At 45.5% G+C, this 19,362-nt stretch overlaps 1 protein-coding gene across 1 annotated transcript; it reads right to left on the minus strand.

The window, feature by feature from the left end:
• Nucleotides 1-594: 594 nt before the first annotated feature.
• On the minus strand, nucleotides 595-19,091 carry SNAPC1 (small nuclear RNA activating complex polypeptide 1). The gene is made up of 10 exons (XM_083439076.1): nucleotides 18,900-19,091; nucleotides 16,363-16,522; nucleotides 15,782-15,922; nucleotides 14,063-14,170; nucleotides 10,778-10,936; nucleotides 8,136-8,204; nucleotides 6,824-6,886; nucleotides 5,333-5,474; nucleotides 1,961-2,062; nucleotides 595-1,283 (listed from the first exon to the last, which is right to left on the minus strand). Exons 1-10 carry the CDS (start codon nucleotides 19,028-19,030, stop codon nucleotides 1,249-1,251), a joined length of 1,110 nt encoding a protein of 369 aa, XP_083295202.1. The 5' UTR covers nucleotides 19,031-19,091; the 3' UTR covers nucleotides 595-1,248.
• Between the last annotated feature and the right edge of the window lie 271 nt (nucleotides 19,092-19,362).

Below are 19,362 nucleotides of genomic sequence, written 5' to 3' on the forward strand. Positions count from 1 at the left end.
GTAGTATGTTATGTTTGTGTAATTCTGTATGTTTTTGGTGTATTGTTTGTTGCTTTTGTTTTGCTTTGTTGTCTTTTATGCAAAAACGAATAAAATATTTATAAAAAAAGAAAAAAAGGGAAAAAAAAGAAAAAAAGAACAGCGCGTTCTTTCTAGATGAAGGTGGACTGGAAAACTGACTTTACGAACAGGCCAAACTCCATATTTGGTAATTTATGTTTAATTCAGTGTATCTGGAGTGTCTAAGGCAGCAGTCCTGGCCTACCTCACAGACTTGTTGTGGGGATTAAATGAGGAGAGAGGAGAACCATGTATGCCAACTGCAGCTCCTTGGAAAAGGTGGGATGCAAATGAAATGGGAAAAAATTGTGAAGCGTAAGGCAGAATGCAATAGTGGTGCCCGCCCTGTGGAACGCCCTCCCATCAGATGTAAAACAACCACACAACTCCCCGAAGACATCTGAAGGCAGCCTGTTATCAGGACGTTTTTTATGTTTGATGTTTCGTTGTGTTTTTATTATGCTGAAATCTGGGGGCAACCCAGTCAGATGGCCAGGGTATAAGTAATATTATTATTACCATTATTATTATTATTAATAAAAAAAAAATTTATTTATATCCCGCCCTCCCCAGCCGAAGCCAGGCTCAGAGCGGCTAACAACAGTAAAACGATAAAACATTCTAAAATCATTTCATTATAAAATTAATTCCAATCAAATTAATGGCAACCATTGGGCTAGAAATTCTGTGAGGATTACAGAAGGAGGGAATCAGGCTGTGCCCTGGCCAAAGGCCTGGTGGAACAGCTCTGTCTTGCAGGCCCTGCGGAAAGATGTCATGTCCCGCAGGGCCCTAGTCTCTTGTGACAGAGCGTTCCACCAGAACGAGTATAATCTATACCCTTTCATTTAATGAATGTGGGGAGTTTTTTAAAACCAAAACTTTATTTTAAGATACGAGTTATACAATATAATTTTATATACAATGCTAAACCTGAGAACCATTTCTCAGCATTCGTAAGTCCCAGGGGCATGAAATCCCCTGTTCAGCACATCAAACTACTGCACGACACAGAACAAGTTTTCTTCACTTTGAGCTTTCCATAGAGGGTCTTCCTGCCTTCTTGAAATGAGAACAGGGGCGTGTGCAGTTTGCAGCGTGTCTTCAGGCCACTTGGACAGCCTTGCCCGCTAGCCAGAGGTACGTTCCCTTCAGGCAAAGCCAATTCACACCGTTTGGATTCTCCTCTCAACGAGCTCGCTTCCTCTTGCTGGGCATGAAGTCTGGCAAACAAGAGAAGGAAAAAGTGGCCATCGTCCAACAAATCGGGGAAGGAAAGGGATTTAAGAAAGCCAAGCCTGAACAAGAAACATTTCTCAGTAAAGTTTTTAGGAAGAAATGGTGAGAAGAGGAAGATTAGTTTGTATGACTTCACACAACAAGGAATTGTTGTGGAATAATTTGGGAATTATAGGGACAGAACTACCTAAATTGTATAGAAATTTATTTATGCATGCTACTACAGCAACAAGAATGTTACTTGCCCCAAAGTGGAACGAAGCAGAAGTCCCAGTAAAGGAAGAATGGATACAAAAACTTATGAAATAGGCAGAAATGGCAAAACTTGCCAGAAGAAGAAATCAAGATAACAAACACTTTATAAAAGAACGGAAATGGTAAACAGATAAAAACATTGGCAGGATTACGGTAACAACCTGCAGTTTTAGAAGAGTAGATATTTATGGTAGATAATTAAACGAGTAAATTAAATGAATTCGGATATGCAAAAATAAATTTAAGGAACCGCAGAAAGAGGGGGGAAGGAACACAAATTTTGAAATGTTAAATGGATTGTAAAATTAATGAAATGTATAAATTTGAAAAGTATGAATAAAAAACTATTTTGAAAAAAAGAGAAGAGGGAAGTTAGCTTGCACAACAAGGACACCCCCCAATGTACCTTCATCACTGGGATGGTCAACATCTTCATCATCATCATCCTCTGTAATCACAGGCATACTCAGGTTCCCAGCACTCTGCTCCTCTGTCAACTGCAACATCCCTGCAAAGGCAACAGCAATCTTGAAAAGGAACTGGTTTCACTTTCAGAAGAAGAAGAAGAAGAAGAAGAAGAAGAAGAGTTTGGATTTGATATCCCGCCTTTCACTCCCTTTAAGGAGTCTCAAAGCGGCTAACATTCTCCTTTTCCCTTCCTCCCCCACAACAAACACTCTGTGAGGTGAGTGAGGCTGAGAGACTTCAAAGAAGTGTGACTGGCCCAAGGTCACCCAGCAGCTGCATGTGGAGGAGCGGGGAATCGAACCCGGTTCCCCAGATTACGAAACTACCGCTCTTAACCACTACACCATTCAGCTCCATAGCTACCGTAAGACACCCCCATGTATAAGACGTCGCTTATTTTTCAGGACTAAATTTAAGAAAATGGGGGGGGGGGATGTTGAGCTTTTTTGAGGAGGATTTCCCAGGGTTGATGAGCTTTGTTTGGGTGGGGGGGGGGGATTGCCAAAATTCCACCTCCCGTCTGTCCCATCGCCAGGAGAAGCTGCCAATCGCCCACCCAACTGCCGGAGTGTCAGCCAATCAACACTACCCATTGACGCAGCAACCAATAACACGCACAATAGCTGCTGACAGCCGTGGCAGCAACCAGTCGAACGTCCACCCTATGCACGACCCCCACTTTTTAGGATGGCAGAGACATCACCTTGCCCAGAAAGGTCCGTATAGTTAAAGCTATGGTTTTCCCAGTAGTGATGTATGGAAGTGAGAGCTGGACCATAAAGAAGGCTGATCACCGAAGAATTGATGCTTTGGAATTATGGTGCTGGAGGAGATTCTTGAGAGCCCCATGGACTGCAAGAAGATCAAACCTATCCATTCTGAAGGAAATCAGCCCTGAGTGCTCATGAGAAGAGAAGAGAAGAGAAGAGAAGAGAAGAGAAGAGAAGAGAAGACTCCCTGGAAAAGACCCTGATGCTGGGAAAGATGGAGGGCAGAAGGAGAAAGGGACGACAGAGGATGAGATGGTTGGATAGTGTTCTCGAAGCTACGAACATGAGTTTGACCAAACTGTGGGAGGTAGTGGAAGACAGGAGTGCCTGGCGTGCTCTGGTCCATGGGGTCGCGAAGAGTCGGACATGACTAAACGACTAAACAACAACAATGCATGGAAAAGTACAGTATGTCCTTGCCGGTCAGTTTTGCAGATGCGATTAAACTCTTTGGGGACGTGGGTTTTTAACAAAAGGAGCCTAATAATGCAAAAGACTCTGCAGAGCATCTCTTTACTGATGGTATTTTGTGGGGAAGCAGAGTTTTGGATTTGATATCCCGCTTTATCACTACCCAAAGGAGTCTTAAAGCGGCTAACATTCTCCTTTCCCTTCCTCCCTCACAACAAACACTCTGTGAGGTGAGTGGGGCTGAGAGACTTCAGAGAAGTGTGACTGGCCCAAGGTCACCCAGCAGCTGCATGTGGAGGAGCGGAGACGCGAACCCGGTTCCCCAGATTACGAGTCTACAGCTCTTAACCACTACACCACACTGGGAACAAAAAGATGGTAAGCACCTAAGAACCTTTTGTCTCAGCGATGCGATTGGCAGCCCCAAAATGGACATCTGAGACATCTGCATATTCACGAATGGAGGCGGAAGGTGCAGACTTCAGCACTTAATGGAGAAACTTGCGGAACAAAGGAAGGCAGGAAAGGGAAAGCAACAGGGAAAACAACTGTATAGAAAGATGGCTTCCTTTGAGGACTCGTATGAACAAATACAAACTGATCTGGAACGGTTGTTGTGCAATGTGTTTCATAGGTCGTGTGCTAATGAAGAGGGCGTGGAACGAGGTTGAGTTACAAGAATACAGGAATATCAAACTGTAATTCTAAAAATTAAAAACAGTTTAAAAAAAAATACAGGATACGTTTCCAAGCACAATTCAAAGTGTTGGTGCTGACCTTTAAAGCCCTAAACGGCCTCAGTCCAGTATACCTGAAGGAGAGTCTCCACCCCCATTGTTCAGCCCAGACACTGAGGTCCAGCTCCGAGGGCCTTCTGACGGTTCCCTCATTGAGACAAGTGAGGTTACAGGGAACCAGGCAGAGGGCCTTCTCGGTAGTGGCACCCTCCCTGTGGAACGCCCTCCCACCTGATGTCAAAGAGAACAACAACCACCAGACTTTTAGAAGACATCTGAAGGCAGCCCTCTTTAGGGAAGCTTTTAATGTGTGATGTATTACAGTATTTTAATATTCTTTTGGAGGCTGCCCAGAGTGGCTGGGGAAACCCAGCCAGATGGGCGGGGTATAAATAATAAATTATTATTATTATTATTATTATTATTATTATTATTATTATTCTGTCATTATATTCTGCTAATTGCTTGCATAGCTGCAACTGACTGAATTCTCTTCCGATCTTCTGTTAAAGAGGAAGAGGAACACTGTTCTTACTTCCCCCTGCAAGTATCTTGGACCAACCATTCGTATATTATATCGATTCCGGCCACTGGGCCCCATCTAGCACAGTATTGACTACACAGTAGTTCGCTGGGATTTCACATGGGACATTCCCAGCCCTAGCAGGAGACTAAACCCGAGACTTTTTGCGTGCAAAAGATGCTGTACCCCAGAGCCATGGTCTTTTATAAGCATCTGCAAAGTTTGGGAGGGTGGGGGAGGCGTTATAACGCTTAGCATAGTACAGTGGTACCTCGGGTTACATACGCTTCAGGTTACAGACTCCGCTAACCCAGAAATAGTACCTCTGTTTAAGAACTTTGCTTCAGGATGAGAACAGAAATCATGCTCTGGCGGTGTGGTGGCAGCAGGAGGCCCCATTAGCTAAAGTGGTGCTTCAGGTTAAGAACAGTTTCAGGTTAAGAACAGACCTCCGGAACGAATTAAGTACTTAACCTGAGATACCACTGTAAAAGTAAGTGGTTTCCATAAAATATAATAAAAATGCAACAAAATTAAGTAAAAAAAATCCCTGAAAATTAGATAAAACCTGTTCAAGGTGACTGCCAGTAGGCCACCCCATAATATCCACAAGATCATCAGAAGCATGATGGGCTGAAGGAGGCAGCGGCAGGCGCACACGCAAGACACTCACATCCCCTATGGCAACCAGTCAAAAGATGCTCTTATCAAAGGATGGCCCTTTGCAGGAGCTGTTCATGGAGGCCTGTGCAGCAACTGCACCGATTTCAGGAGTGAACATGTGTTATGTGAGAGCAAAGGATTTCAATCCCCTCTCCCCTGCCCGACACACACAAACACACTTCTGTTTTGGAAAAGCGTTTCCCTACCTCTGCTTTTCAGAGTTTCTCTCTTCCTCCTCGGCTGCAAACTTTTGCTGGCTTTCTTGGCCCTCGGCGACTTGGATTTCCCACGATCGGTTGACTCGGAAGACTCCAGCTTAACTTGGCGGTGCCGTCTTGATTTGGAAGCCTAAAACATTTGGTGTTGTTTTTTTTAAAAAAGCCAGAGAATTAAACTAAGCAAGAAGGAAAACAAAATTTTAGTAGTGTGCATGGGGGAGGGGAGAGAGACAATCAAATGAACTGCTTGGATCTTGCCACTGCGTAATTCTGCCCCCTGTAATGTTGTCATATGCCATATTCATTAATAGAATGATCACGAAGGAAAGTTAGGAATTCAACCCCTTGGCACAGGGTAGGCATGGCCACACAAAGCGGGGGGGGGTGGGGGGGAATCCAGATTCTACTACCCACCAGTATTATACAACAGCAATTTCACCGTTGCATGAAATCATGGATCTCTTATTGGTACTTCAAGGGAGCAGTGTTAAAATTGTTAAATCCCTCATCACGACCCTAATCGATTTCGCCCCTTCTCCCCATGGCTGTTTTTAAGCTTCAGAAAAAGATGTCAGAGATCCAGTTGCAGATATCTACTCTAGCTTGCCCTCAGTCACTGAGTTTTCCCTGCGGCATTTTAAATACAGTAGTGCCCCGCAAGACGAATGCCTCGCAAGACAGAAAACCCGCTAGACGAAAGGGTTTTCCGTTTTCAGAGGTGCTTCGCAGGACGAATTTCTCTATGGGCTTGCTTTGCAAGACGAAAATGTCTTGCGATTCTTGAGGTTTTTTTCCGCTCCCCACCCCCTTTTTCTAAGGCGCTAAGCTGCTAATAGCCTTTTAGCAGCTAATCCGCTAATCCCTTAAGCCTTTAATAGCCGCTAAACCGCTAATAGCGCTAATCCGCTAATAGTGTTGCTTCGCAAGACGAAAAAACCGCTAGATGAAGAGACTCGCGGAACGGATTAATTTCGTCTTGCGAGGCACCACTGTACTGATCTTCAAGTGCTGCAAGTCTGCTAGTTGGCCACTGATCAATGCACTTAACTTACGTAGGTGATTTTTTATTTTAAAAAATCACTTTTTAATATTACAGTGCACTCATATTTCAATATCAGTGCATGATATTGTGCAAAACTGTTGGACCCAACTAGCTACAATTGGTACTTCTTAGGACTAACCTGTGAAAGACTGTGAGCTTTTCAAATTCCAGAACTTGGATCATTTTTTCATCTCATCTTTAACTCAATAACACAGTCTGTCCCGTGTCATAGGCAACCAATATATATTATAACTTATACTGCATTAACATATCATCAATACATGCATCAATAAAATAAATCGGAACAAGGAGTAGTAAGAGATATATAACTTCATCATACAGAAAAGTAAAGAAGGTACTAAGGAGAGTCATATATTTCAACTTAGAACCCATTATTGCGATGGAGGAGAATTTCCTGATATTCCCTTCACACTTACTTGAACAACTGTGGAGTAAGATTTGGATTTGATGTCGGCTAACGCTCTGGCTCTTTCAAATCCCTGGAAAAGAAAAGACTTTTAGCATTGCCTCGCCCAGGCCTAGACAATGACACAGTTTCTACACCCAACTCTTTTGCCCTGAGATTCCAGGTGGCACAACAAGGACCGTATTTTTCTGTGTATAAAACGAAAATTGGGGGTCATCTTGAACACGGAACATGGGCATCTGGGGGAATTTTTAAAATATTTAAGCATATGTTGGGGATTTTGGCTTGGGCGGGGTGAGGCGGTCCCTCCTGCTGCCGTCCCCCCTTTCTCCCCACCCCACCCCCGGGCTGCTTGCTGGCGACTGGCTCGCCTCGTGAAGCCCCCACTGGCTAGACCACCAGATCGAGAGCAGCTGCCGCCACTGAGAGCTGCCTCAGCTACCTCTCCTTGCCCTTTTTTCCTTCTTCCCCTCTCAAACTCCCACCCTGCCCCCAACCCTCTCACCACCTTCCTCAGCTCAGTTTGCTCGACGGCATGGCCTGATGCAGAATGGTCGCTGCCTTCCCCCGGCTCTTCCTTGGCATCCTGCTTGGGAGCCTGCTTCCCCGCAGCAGCAGCAGCTGCCACCGAGGGGGAGCGTGTGGTGGTGCCCCCCCCCCAGTCGTTGCCTTTGCTTCTGCACCACTGCATTGCAACACCCTAGGGGTCCCAGGCCCTAAGGAAGTTAGATTGGCTTCAACCAGAGCCAGGGCCTTTTCAACACTGACTCCGGCCTGGTGGAACGCTCTGCCTCATGAGACCAGGGCCCTGCAGGATCTGATTTCTTTCCGCAGGGCCTGTAAGACAGAGTTGTTCCATCTGGCCTTTGGCTTGGAGTCAATTTGATTCCCTCCCCCTCCTTCTTTTTTCCTTTCTCCTCCTGTGATGAGGCTGCATTTTAATGTTTTAATGTTGTATTTTAATCTTGTTTTTAAGTTGTATTCATTCAACTTGTTTTTATTATTGGTTGTTAGCCACCCTGAGCCCGGCCTTGGCTGGGGAGGGCAGGGTATAAATAAAATTTGTTGTGGTGGTGGTGGTGGTGGTGGTGGTGGTGGTGGTATAAATACAATTTTGTTGTTATTATTGTTGTTGTTATCTCATGCTGGAAACTTTGAAGCTGATCGTCCCCCCAAAAAAATCAACAACTTGCTGCTGCCAATCATCCAGATTTTCACTTCTATTTTAAGGTTTCATTTTCTTAATTTTGGGTTCAAAAAAATAAGGGTCGTCTTATACATGGGGGGCGACTTAGACATGGAAAAATACAGTATTTCCTTACCTCTGTCCCTTGCGAAGGACCTTCTTTTTCATTCGTCGCTTCTTCGCCCACAGTGGCCAAGGCCGGCTCCTGGAAAGGGCAAGACATTCCACAGGGATGAAGACTGAAATACAGAGGCCTTGGTCTAGAACAGCGGCTCCCACTGGCCCCTTGGTTCCATGAACCAAGTACTCCCTACCCTGCCCTATGAAAGGCGTTATTCAGAATAGCGGTTTGCACGACCCACTGAGGATAATAATCCCTGAATTGCGGAGGGTTGGACCTGAAGTCCCTTTCAACTCTACAATTCTACGAATAGCACAATAAAATTCAAATCTGAAGGAGTGTCTCCACCCCCATCGTTCAGCCTGGACAATGAGGTCCAGCTCCAAGAGCCTTCTAGCGGTTCCCTCTCTGTGAGAAGCGAGGTTACAGGGAACCAGGCAGAGGGCCTTCTCGGTAGTGGCACCTGTCCTGTGGAACACCCTCCCATCAGATGTCAAAGAAATAAACAACTACCGTATATACTCAAATATAAGCCAACTTTTTCAACATATTTTTAAAGCAGAAAAAGCCTCCCTTGGCTTATACTCAAGTGAGGAGGGCGGTGGCGGAGGGACAAGCAGCGAGAAAGGAGCCCTTTCTCGCCGGTCATCCCTCTGCCGCTGCCCGCCTCTCGCAAGGGCAGGCACAGGAGCCGCAGCTGGGAAAGGCACTGCGCTGTGCCTCTCCCAACCAGGCTCCTATGCCTGCTCTTGTGAGCGGCAGAGGGACGAACAGCCCAAAAGGCTGTTGTCAGCAGTGGCAGAGAAGGAACGAGCAGCCTGAAAGCAGCCCTTTCAGGCTGCTTGTTCTTCCTCCTCCGCTGCCGCCGCCACCAGGTTTGTGGTGTGGTGAACCAGCTTATACTTGAATCAATAAGTTTCCCCAGTTTTTTGTCCTGAAATTAGGTGCCTCGGCTTATATTCAGGTTGGCTTATACTCGAGTATATACTGTATTTGAGAAGACATCTGAAGGCAACCCTGTTTAGGGAAGTTTTTAATGTTTAATGTTTTACCGTGTTTTTAATACAGTGGTGCCTCTCAAGACGAAAAGAATCCGTTCCGCGAGTCTCTTTGTCTTGCGGTTTTTTTCGTCTTGCGAAGCGAGCCCATTAGCGGATTAGCGCTATTAGCGGTTTAGCGGCTATTAAAGGCTTAAGGGATTAGCGGATTAGCTGCTAAAAGGCTATTAGCAGCTTAGATCAGCTGATAAGCGGCTTAGATCAGCTGTTAAGCGGCTTAGCGATCAGCTGTTAAGCGGCTTAGCGAACAGCTGTTAAGCGGCTTAGGGGCTTGGGAAAAAGGGGGGGAGGGGAAAAAAACCCCAGGAATCGCAAGGCATTTTCGTCTTGCGAAGCAAGCCCATAGCAAATTCGTCCTGCGAAGCACCTAGAAAACGGAAAACCCTTTCGTCTAGCGGGTTTTCCGTCTTGCGAGGCATTTGTCTTGCGGGGCACCACTGAATTCTGTTGGGAGCTGCCCAGAGTGGCTGGGGAAACCCAGACAGATGGGTAGGGTATAAATAAGTAAGTAAGTAAGTAAGTAAGTTAGTTAGTTACTTTGTTTATTCATTCATTCGTTCATTCATTCTTAGAACTAGTTTAATGAATTCAACGGCACTGATCAGCTTGATCCAGTGATACAAGCTTTTCAAAGTCTGATAGTCATTTACGTTTCCAACAAGCCCCCCCCCCCCTGCTTAATGCCCCCCTAGGTGACCCCGCTGCTCCCCAGGGGGTAATACTGCCCACTTTGGGATGCAAAGGGCTAAAGCAAGGTACTCTAGAGATCGGAGGAAGCGTGACATGCAATGAGCACTGTGCATCAAATTTAATACACACAGAACACGCCCCCTCATCTGTTCTGCATAGGTGTCTTGGCTATTCACATATGACCAGTGAACTGGCTCTCTCATCTGCTTGGAAAGCAAGCTGTTCTCTTGTCCTGTTTACACAGCACTGTGCCGCAATGGCAGCTGTAGGCCCAAGTGGATCTCTCTAGATCTGCCCGTTCTTCGCTCCCCGGAACAAGAAACAGAACAAAGATTGCCTCTGCAGCAATCCAAACAAGTGTGCAATTCACACACCCCTATATTGTCCCCATTAGCTTCTAGATCTAATGTTTATTGGATGGGTTTCCCCCCCCCCTAAATTGATTTTTGAATTCAGAATTTATTGTTATTCACATTTTATACTGCATTTTATGCTGTTTTTTGTTGCATCAACTAAGTGTTTTAAATTTGTTGTTGGCTGCCCTGAGCCCAGTTTTCTGAACCGGGAAGGGCAGGGTATAAATTAAAAAAAAAAAAAAAATATTATTATTATTAGATGCCACCCAAACACAACAGAAATTTATACTGTTTGGCACTCCACTGCATTGCTCTTGCGTCATACAGAAACAGAGAGAAACAATGCGCAAAAGCCAACAACTAAATGGCGAATTTCCCCGGTTCAGCTCTCTTCTGCACAGACCTGCATTTGCCTAAAATATTTAAGGCTTTGGGGAAAGGTAGGTGGGATACTTTAAAAAGTGCAGCATAAGCGGCAAAGTGAGAAAAGGCTTTCCCATCACCCGTACAAGCTCCAACAGCACACACACAAACAGAAAACGAAGCCACCTACCGCTTTGTTCTTCTGCCACTCTTGATGCTCCAAAATGATGTTCTTGAAATTGTCTATGAAGTCGTCTTTTATCAGATTAAGAGCCTTGTCCGGCTGGGACTGGTCCTCAGAGATCAGGCACTTCATCTTTTGGTAGTGGTCGTGAATGTTCTTAGCTTCCTTAAAATGTAAATAAATATATTGACCGGCAGGAAAGCTTTGGAAGCCAGAGTGAAACTTAACCACTGAAGACTTTGAAAGATTGCAACAGAATGCTCTCCCCCCCCCCCCCCCCAGGGAAATTAGCCTAGCGCCTTCTTTATACACCTTTAGGCACCAGGCAAATGTTCTGATTTACATTCTATGTACTTTTTAAATGTGGGGGGTATGGGGGGGTTATTGGGGTGTTGTTTTTATTTTGATTATATATATTGTGGTTTTATGTTTTTATTTTGTTTTGTGAACTGCCCTGAAACCTCTGGGTTTAGGGTGGTATATAAATTTAATAAATCATCATCATCATCTGACTTTCTTCACTCATGTTTTATTCTGGATTGTTTTATTTGATATTTTACTGTGTTTTAAACCACATTTGAGATTTTCTCTTAGATTTCTTAGATCTCTCTTAGATTTCTCTTCAAAATATAAAGCAGTATGGAAATGAAATGAGTAATATCATTATTACTATTACTATTATTGGTTAAATTTATATACAGCCCTATACCCACAGGTCTCAGGGCAGTTCACAAGATAAAAATCCCAATATAAAAAACACAAAATACATAATCAAAATAAAAACAAGAACAACCCAATAACCCCCCCCCCCAAAAAAAAATCAGAGGGGGAAAATAAAATTTAAAACACACAATATTTGTAATAAAACATTTAAAAATAAGCACCCATCAGGTATTGTCATGGAGTAGATTAAAAGATTTAACTGGCTTTCAGATCAAAGCAATTTAGCCATTAGTTTTTTCCCCAATTGTAACCGTTCACAGAAGCTCTTTGATCCAGTGGAGACTTCCAGGAAGGGGCGCTGGGAGGCAATTTTCTATCACTCCCCCTTCCTTCTGCAACCCCTACCCCATCCCCAAATCTGATCCAAGAGTTGGGGAAACCATTGGGAGAGCATTTAGTGGGAGTAGGGAAGGTGGCATTGAGCGCCGTGAGAGAAAGGTGGAATTTGCAAAAACTGCCTCGTAATAATGGTACAGTCGTACCTTGCGAACACCTTGCGACTCAAACGCTTTGGCTCCTGAATGCCGCAAACCCGGAAGTGAATGTTCCAGTTTGCAAATGTTCTTTGGAAGCTGAACATTTGACGCAGGTTCTGATTGGCTGTAGGAAGCTGCTGCAGCCAATCAGAAGCCGCACCTTGGTTGTTGGAACGTTTCCAGAAGTTGAACGGACTTCTGGGACGGATTCTGTTCGACTTCCGAGGTAGCTGCAAACCAGGAAAAGGCGGGAGAGAGCTGGAGAGTCCTTGTGGCTCACGAGGAGACCCTCCCTGGAGCCTGAAGAGGACTGAGAGCAGAGGAAGAAACCCAGAAGGGCAGGGGGGCTTTGTTTAGACTGCTCAGCCTCCCCGTCTAGCAGCTAGCGCAGGGGTCAGCAAACTTTTTCAGCAGGCGGCCGGTCCACTGTCCCTCAGACCTTGTGGGGGCCAGACTATATTTTGAAAAGAATGGATTCCTATGCCCCACAAATAACCCAAAGATAAAAGCACACATTCTACTCATGTAAAAACACCAGGCAGGCCCCACTAATAACCCAGAGATGCATTTTAAATAAAAGGATGCATTCTACTCATATAAAAATACTCTTGATTCCCAGGCCGCCTGCAGGCCGGATTTAGAAGGCGATTGGACCAGATCTGGCCCGCAGGCCTTAGTCTGCCTACCCATGAGCTAGTGCATGTGGTATTGAAGCAGCAGTAGCTACTGCTTTGCAATGCATCCTAAAACCACTTCCAGAGCTCCGACTCTAGTTGGAGAGAGAGTTGTAAGGAGGGAGAGCAGGGGAGAAATAGGTACAACTGTATTAGTTGTAATGAATGGCACTTTTCTCAGCATTCTCCATTGGCAGCAGCCTGGAGCCGATGTAACAATGATCTCCAATCCATGGCAGTATATCCGAGTGGGTTCTTCAAACCTCAGTTGGCTTTAGTTACAAAGACAACCATGGTTAGCTGAAGCACAGTTATGATGCTACAATAATATTGAAGTAAAATATGAAATGAAAGGAAGGACATTCAAATGAGGAGAGAGGGGCAAGTCGGCCCTTTGTATATCCCTAAGCGCCTAAGATTTTACTTTCTTGGGCTCCCTGATTACTGCAGATGGCGACAGCAGTCACAAAATTAAAAGACGCCTGCTCCTTGGGAGAAAGGCGATGGCAAACCTAGACAGCATCTTAAAAAGCAGAGACATCACCTTGCCAACAAAGGTCCGTATAGTTAAAGCCATGGTTTTCCCAGTAGTGATGTATGGAAGTGAAAGCTAGACCATAAAGAAGGCTGATCGCCGAAGAATTGACGCTTTTGAACTATGGTGCTGGAGGAGACTCTTGAGAGTCCCATGGACTGCAAGAAAGAAGATCAAACCTCTCCATTCTAAAGGAAATCAGCCCTGAGTGCTCACTGGAAGGACAGATCGTGAAGCTGAGGCTCCAATACTTTGGCCACCTCATGAGAAGAGAAGACTCCCTGGAAAAGACTCTGGTGTTGGGAAAGATTGAGGGCACAAGGAGAAGGGACAACAGAGGACGAGATGGTGGGACAGTGTTCTCGAAGCTACAAACATGAGTCTGACCAAACTGCGGGAGGCAGTGGAAGTCAGAAGTGCCTGGCGTGCTCTGGTCCATGGGGTCACGAAGAGTTGGACACGACTAAACAACTAAACAACAACAACAAAGCGCCTAAGTATGAATATGAAATTGAGAAGGTTGTGTCTGCACCACATTCACAGAACACACACACACACAAATGCTAGATTGGGCTTTTCCTAGGGCTGAGAGATCCAACAGGAAAACTAAGAGCTGCGCTTCCTGTTCCTGAGCATGCGTATGTATTGATCAGAAATGCAATTCAAATAAAAGTCATTCTTTGCAACCCCAACACATAGGAGGGTTTGCGGGTGGTATTTAAATTTGTTACACCTTCCATGTGGTTGTGGCATCACCGTCTGTACATGAAGGGACAGAATGGCCCCTGGAACAGGGCGACGTTGCTAAATCAGCAGGCTGGGCCACCTGAGAGATGCTGCAGCACAAACGGCAGAAACGTTAAGAGCATGATGCGTACTCCACCTCTAAGAAGTCATCCGGCTTAAGCATTGCAACTCGGTCGTCCGGATCCCTGAACTCGCTCCTGGTCTCCGTCTTCTCCTGCATGTTCTTCTTAGTCCTAAAGGAAAGCTAGAAAGAGGTGGTTGTGTCAGGATAAAAGCGGAAGGGGAAACTGGATGAGCAAACGAAGGTGAAATGCCACTGAGGTTTCAAGAAGGTAAGAAACTTAGGCAGGAATCACCTAGCCAGTCCCATCAGTGGAAGCCAGGGTGGATAAAAATCAAATATTTTTTAAATAAAAAAAATGGATTTTTTAAAAAATTAAATCGGATTTTTTTTATTTAAATTGGATTTTTAAAACAAAATGCTTTTGGAGGAAAAATCTTTCTATAGTTTTCTATTTAAGTTACATTATAGTCCAAAGGCTATTCACCAGGAAATAAGGATTTGTTTTAAGTTTTTCATGTGTGCTAAAACTCAGTCTAAGTTTTTTTTAAAAAAAAATTGTTTGACCACATCAGTCATTGAGACATATGCTATAATGTTATTGTTTTAGTTACATGAATTGTTTAAATTGTTATGAAGAAAATGGTTGTTTTTCTCCTTCCAATAAAGTACAGCAGAAAAGTTGACTAAATATAAACAGTTAACTTATTAAACCTCACAATAATTTCATAATTATCTGTCTATGTATTTCTAATAGTATAACCAAACCAGTAATTTTTGGTATACCTGTAGAAACTGTAGAGGAAGCCCTGAAGAAACCCAGAAGAGCAGGGGGGCTTTGTTTACAATGCTCAGCATCCCTGCCTAGCAGCTAGCGCAGGGTCCCTCAGACTTGGTGGGGGGCCGGACTTTTTTGGGGGTGGGGGTGGGGGGGGAGAACAAATTCCTATGCCCCACAAATAACCCGGAGATAAAAGTACACATTCTACTCATGTAAAAACACCAGGCAGGCCCCACAAATAACCCAGAGATGCATTTTAAGTAAAAGGACACATCTACTCATATAAAAATACGCTGATTCCCAGACCGCCTGCGAACCAGATTTAGAAGGCGATTGGGCCAGATCCGGCCCCTGGGCCTTAGTTTGCCTACCCATAAGCTAGCGCTGCTGCATCTTAAATCCAGTTCCAGAGCTTCGACTCTAGTTGGAGAGAGAGTTGTAGGGAGGGAGAACAGAAGAGCAGGGGGGGAAATGGGCGCTTTCAGCAAGGGTCTGCAAACTTTGTCAGCATGGGGCCGGTCCACTGTCCCTCAGACCTTGTGGGGGGCTGGACTATATTGGGGGGGGGGATGAACGAATTCCTATGCCCCACAAATAACCCAGAGGTGCATTTTAAATAAAAGGACACATTCTACTCATGTAAAAACACACTGATTCCCGGACTGTCCACACGCTGGATTTGGAAGGCAAATGAGCCGGATCCGGCCGCCGGGCCTTAGTTTGCCTACCAATGGCTTAGAGCAGCGGTTCTCAACCTGTGGGTCCCCAGATGTTGTTGGACTACAGCTCCCATCATCCCTGAGCTCTGGCCTTGCTAGCTAGGGGTGATGGGAGTTGTAGTTCAACTCCCACAGGTTGAGAAAGGCTGGCTTAGAGGCTTTTTAGAGGGTGCTCCCCACTTACACGATTTTTGCTTATTCACGCGGGGGGGGGGGGGGGGGCTTGGAAGGTGATGCCTGCGTATGTGGGGACGATGCCTGAACAATTTTGCTAATATCAATCCACTAACTCACAAATTTAGGCATTGCTGTGAAATGGAATGCTCTGTCCATCCGAAGCTTCCGGAAGACATAGGCAGCGTCGTAATGCTGAGCATCTAACAGTTCCTGCTGGAATTTCATGACTTCAGCCCAGTCTTTGAGCGCGACCCTGATCTGAAGAAACAAACACATCAAGTCAGAAAAACACAACCTAAAGTAAAGGTAAAGGTACCCCTGCCCGTACGGGCCAGTCTTGACAGACTCTAGGGTTGTGCACCCATCTCACTCAAAGAGGCCGGGGGCCAGCGCTGTCTGGAGACACTTCCGGGTCACGTGGCCAGCGTGACATCGCTGCTCTGGCGAGCCAGAGCCGCACACGGAAACGCCGTTTACCTTCCCGCTAGTAAGCGGTCCCTATTTATCTACTTGCACTTAAGAGTGCTTTCGAACTGCTAGGTTGGCAGGCACTGGGATCGAACAACGGGAGCGCACCCCGCCGCAGGGATTCGAACCGCCGACCTTTCAATCGGCAAGCCCTAGGCGCTGAGGCTTTTAACCACAGCGCCACCCGCGTCCCTTAAAAGCCTGTAAGCAAATGCAAGCAGGATTTATACCTTTTGCTTCGGTTGGCACAACTGTGTATTGTACAATCCATACAGAAGATAAAGGGCACCAACTCTGATCTGGAAAGTGTAGGGAGGAAAGAAGTACGGCCAAACCAACGCCAAAGCTTCCTTGGTGAACTTTATCTGCTCCGGAGTCCTTATTTTACCACTAGGATGAAAAAAGAAAAAGATACGGCATGGCATTTGTCAATCCCATCAGTTATACGTCAAGAAAATACTACATCAATGATGACAGAAGAGGAGGATCAGTGCTCAAGAGTTTAAGCAGGTTGCCCCAGGTTGCCCAGCCTTGTCCTAAAAGCCCTAGACCAAAATCAGATGCTTAGAAAGTTGAGACCATTTTAATCCGTTCTAGTATTTTTAAATTTTGTGCGTTTTAAAGTAGGCTGGTGATTTTTTCTCTATTTAACTGTTTTATCTCTTTGTAAACCACTTTGAGGTTTTATATCGTTAAGCGTTGAAATAAATAAATAAAACTAACAAAACTAAAATAAAATGATATAAATGAAATAAAACATAGCATTGCTTGGGGGGGTGGTTATTGGTTTGTTTTGTTCTTTTTCCTGTTTTTATAATGTATTTTGTGTTTTTACCTTGTATTTCAATGTTGTGAGCCACCCTGAGATCTATGGATGAAGGGTGGTATAAAAATGTAAATAACAATAATAATAATATTAATAATAATAATACTTTTACATCCTACCCTTTTTTCCAAGGAGTTCAAGGTAGAATACATGATTCCCTTTCCCCGCCCTCCTCCTTTAATCCCCACAACAGCCCTGTGAGGTTGGCTTGCCTGGGGGGCTGTCACCCCCGGTGAACTTCATGGCCCAGTGGGGATTTGAACGTGGTCTCCCAGGTCCCAGTCAGACATTCCTAACCCAGCCTTTCCCAACCTTGGGTCACCAGATGTGGTTGGCCTACAACTCCCATCATTCCTAGCTATCAGGACTGGTAGTCTGGGAAGATGGGAGTTGTAGTCCAGCAACATTGCAGGGGGGGGACGACCCAACGTTGAGAAAGGTTGTTCTTACCACTAAACTTGAGAATCACAGAACTGTAGAGTTGGAAGGGACCCCCAAGCATCATCAAGTCCAGGCATAGGCAAACTTGGCCCTCCAGATGTTTTGGGACTACAACTCCCATCATCCCTAGCTAACGGGACCAGTGGTCAGGGATGATGGGAATTGTAGTCTCAAAACATCTGGAGGGCTGAGTTTGCCTATGCCTGATTTAGTCCAACATCCTGCAATACAATGTTAACGTTTTAGGGTTTTGTTTTGTTTTTTTAAATGTATGTTTTCAAAGTAGGTTTGTTAATTTTTTCAGAATGCATTGTTTTACTCTTTTTTGTAAACGGGGTATAAATAGATATAATAACAACAACAACATCAGCATCAGCATCTGAACAGCACACCACTGGCTGGCTCCTGGTCAGGGACAGTGAGAACCACAGGAAAGGCTGGCCCAAAGTATTTTGGCACCTGAGACTAACCAGTGTGGAGGGGGGAGTGAAGATCTACACTAGTACAGTGATACCTCAGGTTAAGAACGTAATTCGTTCTGGAGGTCTGTTCTTAACCCAAAACTGTTCTTAACCTGAGGCACCACTTTAGCTAATGGGGCCTCCCGCTGCAGCCGCACAATTTCTGTTCTCATCCTGAAGCAAAGTTCTTAACCCGAGGTACTATTTCTGGGTTAGCAGAGTCTGTAACCTGAAGCGTATGTAACCCGAGGTACCACTGTACTTCCAAACTTGAGTCGCCAGCTGGTTTTTTGGGACTACAACTCCCATCATCCCTAGCTTGCCGGACCAGTAGTCAAGGATGATGGGAACTGTAGTATATAAAAAAAAATACAGTTAGTGACCAAAGTGAACCACAACTAAAGAATCATGGCAAGAAAAATTGATGGACTATGCAGAACCGGCAAAACTGACATACAAACTACGGGACAAGGATAACTGTGACTTTAAGGATGAATGGGAACCCTTTACAAAGTATTTGAAGACGCAACAAAGCGAACTGGACTCCTTGGCTGGTTTTGAATAAACATTCACAAACTTTTTATTGGTAATAATCAGCTCAATAGTTTGAGGATCTATACAACTGTGTAACATGCAGAAAACAGCATTTTTAGAGAAATCCAAGACTGGAACTGAGGGAAGTCGGCAGGTGGGGGTGGGCGGGTTCTGTGGGGGGAGGGAGAGGGAGGGGAAATAAGGATGATATGTTTCTGGATAATATGTTTTGTTTTAATTTTGAATAAAAAAGTTATTTTAAAAAAAAGTTTGGGGAACCTTGATCTACATTAAGGGCAAGGGCGGGGGCGAAAGATGTGCACTGGGATCCGCTGCACCTGTGGATACCGCCTCGCAGCTGACCCAACCTGACCTTCCTTCCCTTCTTCCCACCCACCCAGCCTGCAGTGCAGGACTTTCAGCTCCATTGCTTCAGCCCAGCCGCTTCTTGGAAGGGGCGGCAAGGGGCGCAGGCACTCTGCCCATGCCCAGAGGCCCCGCTCACTAGAAGATGGTGTGGAAGCGCAGCTCCCTCCACAGCGAGGCGAAGTCCTCGAAGCGGACGCTCTCGGCCTGCTGGAAGCTGCTGAGCAGAGCCTCGCAGTCCGTCTTCAGGCCCGGCCAGGCGGCGGCCATGGTCGCCCTCGCCGCCGCCTCCTCTCAGCATTGGCGTCCCCACTGCGCCTGCGTGCTGCACGCTTGTTGTGGCGCTGCCGCTCTCGAAATAACTCCGGGAAGACGCGCTAGCTATGTCCGTGTTGCCCTTTTAAGAGTCGAGCTCTCGGAAGCGGAGGTGGGCGACTACAGCCAATCAGAGCCACGTTTCAGCTGCTCGCTCCGCCCCTTCACTGAACTCCCGCCTCTTTCTACTTCGGCCCTTTGGTTGAGTCTGAGGCTCCTTAGCCCCGCCTCTGGGCGATGGTTTAAAAGGGTGTTGGGAGCCGGGCAGTAGCAGCTGCAAATAAGGT

Source organism: Podarcis tiliguerta (assembly GCF_965153285.1).
Source record: "Podarcis tiliguerta genome assembly, chromosome: 1".
Lineage (NCBI taxonomy): Eukaryota > Metazoa > Chordata > Lepidosauria > Squamata > Lacertidae > Podarcis > Podarcis tiliguerta.

Bases quoted from the DNA above. Each gene is read 5' to 3' on its own strand.
- SNAPC1 (XM_083439076.1), bottom strand. From the start codon at position 19,030: ATGGCCGCCGCCTGGCCGGGCCTGAAGACGGACTGCGAGGCTCTGCTC. The intron at 14,171-15,781 runs GTGAGTTAGTGG...ACCTCTTTCTAG, and splicing joins TCACAGCAATGCCTAAATTT to CTTTCCTTTAGGACTAAGAA. The intron at 6,887-8,135 runs GTAAGGAAATAC...TTTCTTTTCCAG, and splicing joins GTCCTTCGCAAGGGACAGAG to GGATTTGAAAGAGCCAGAGC.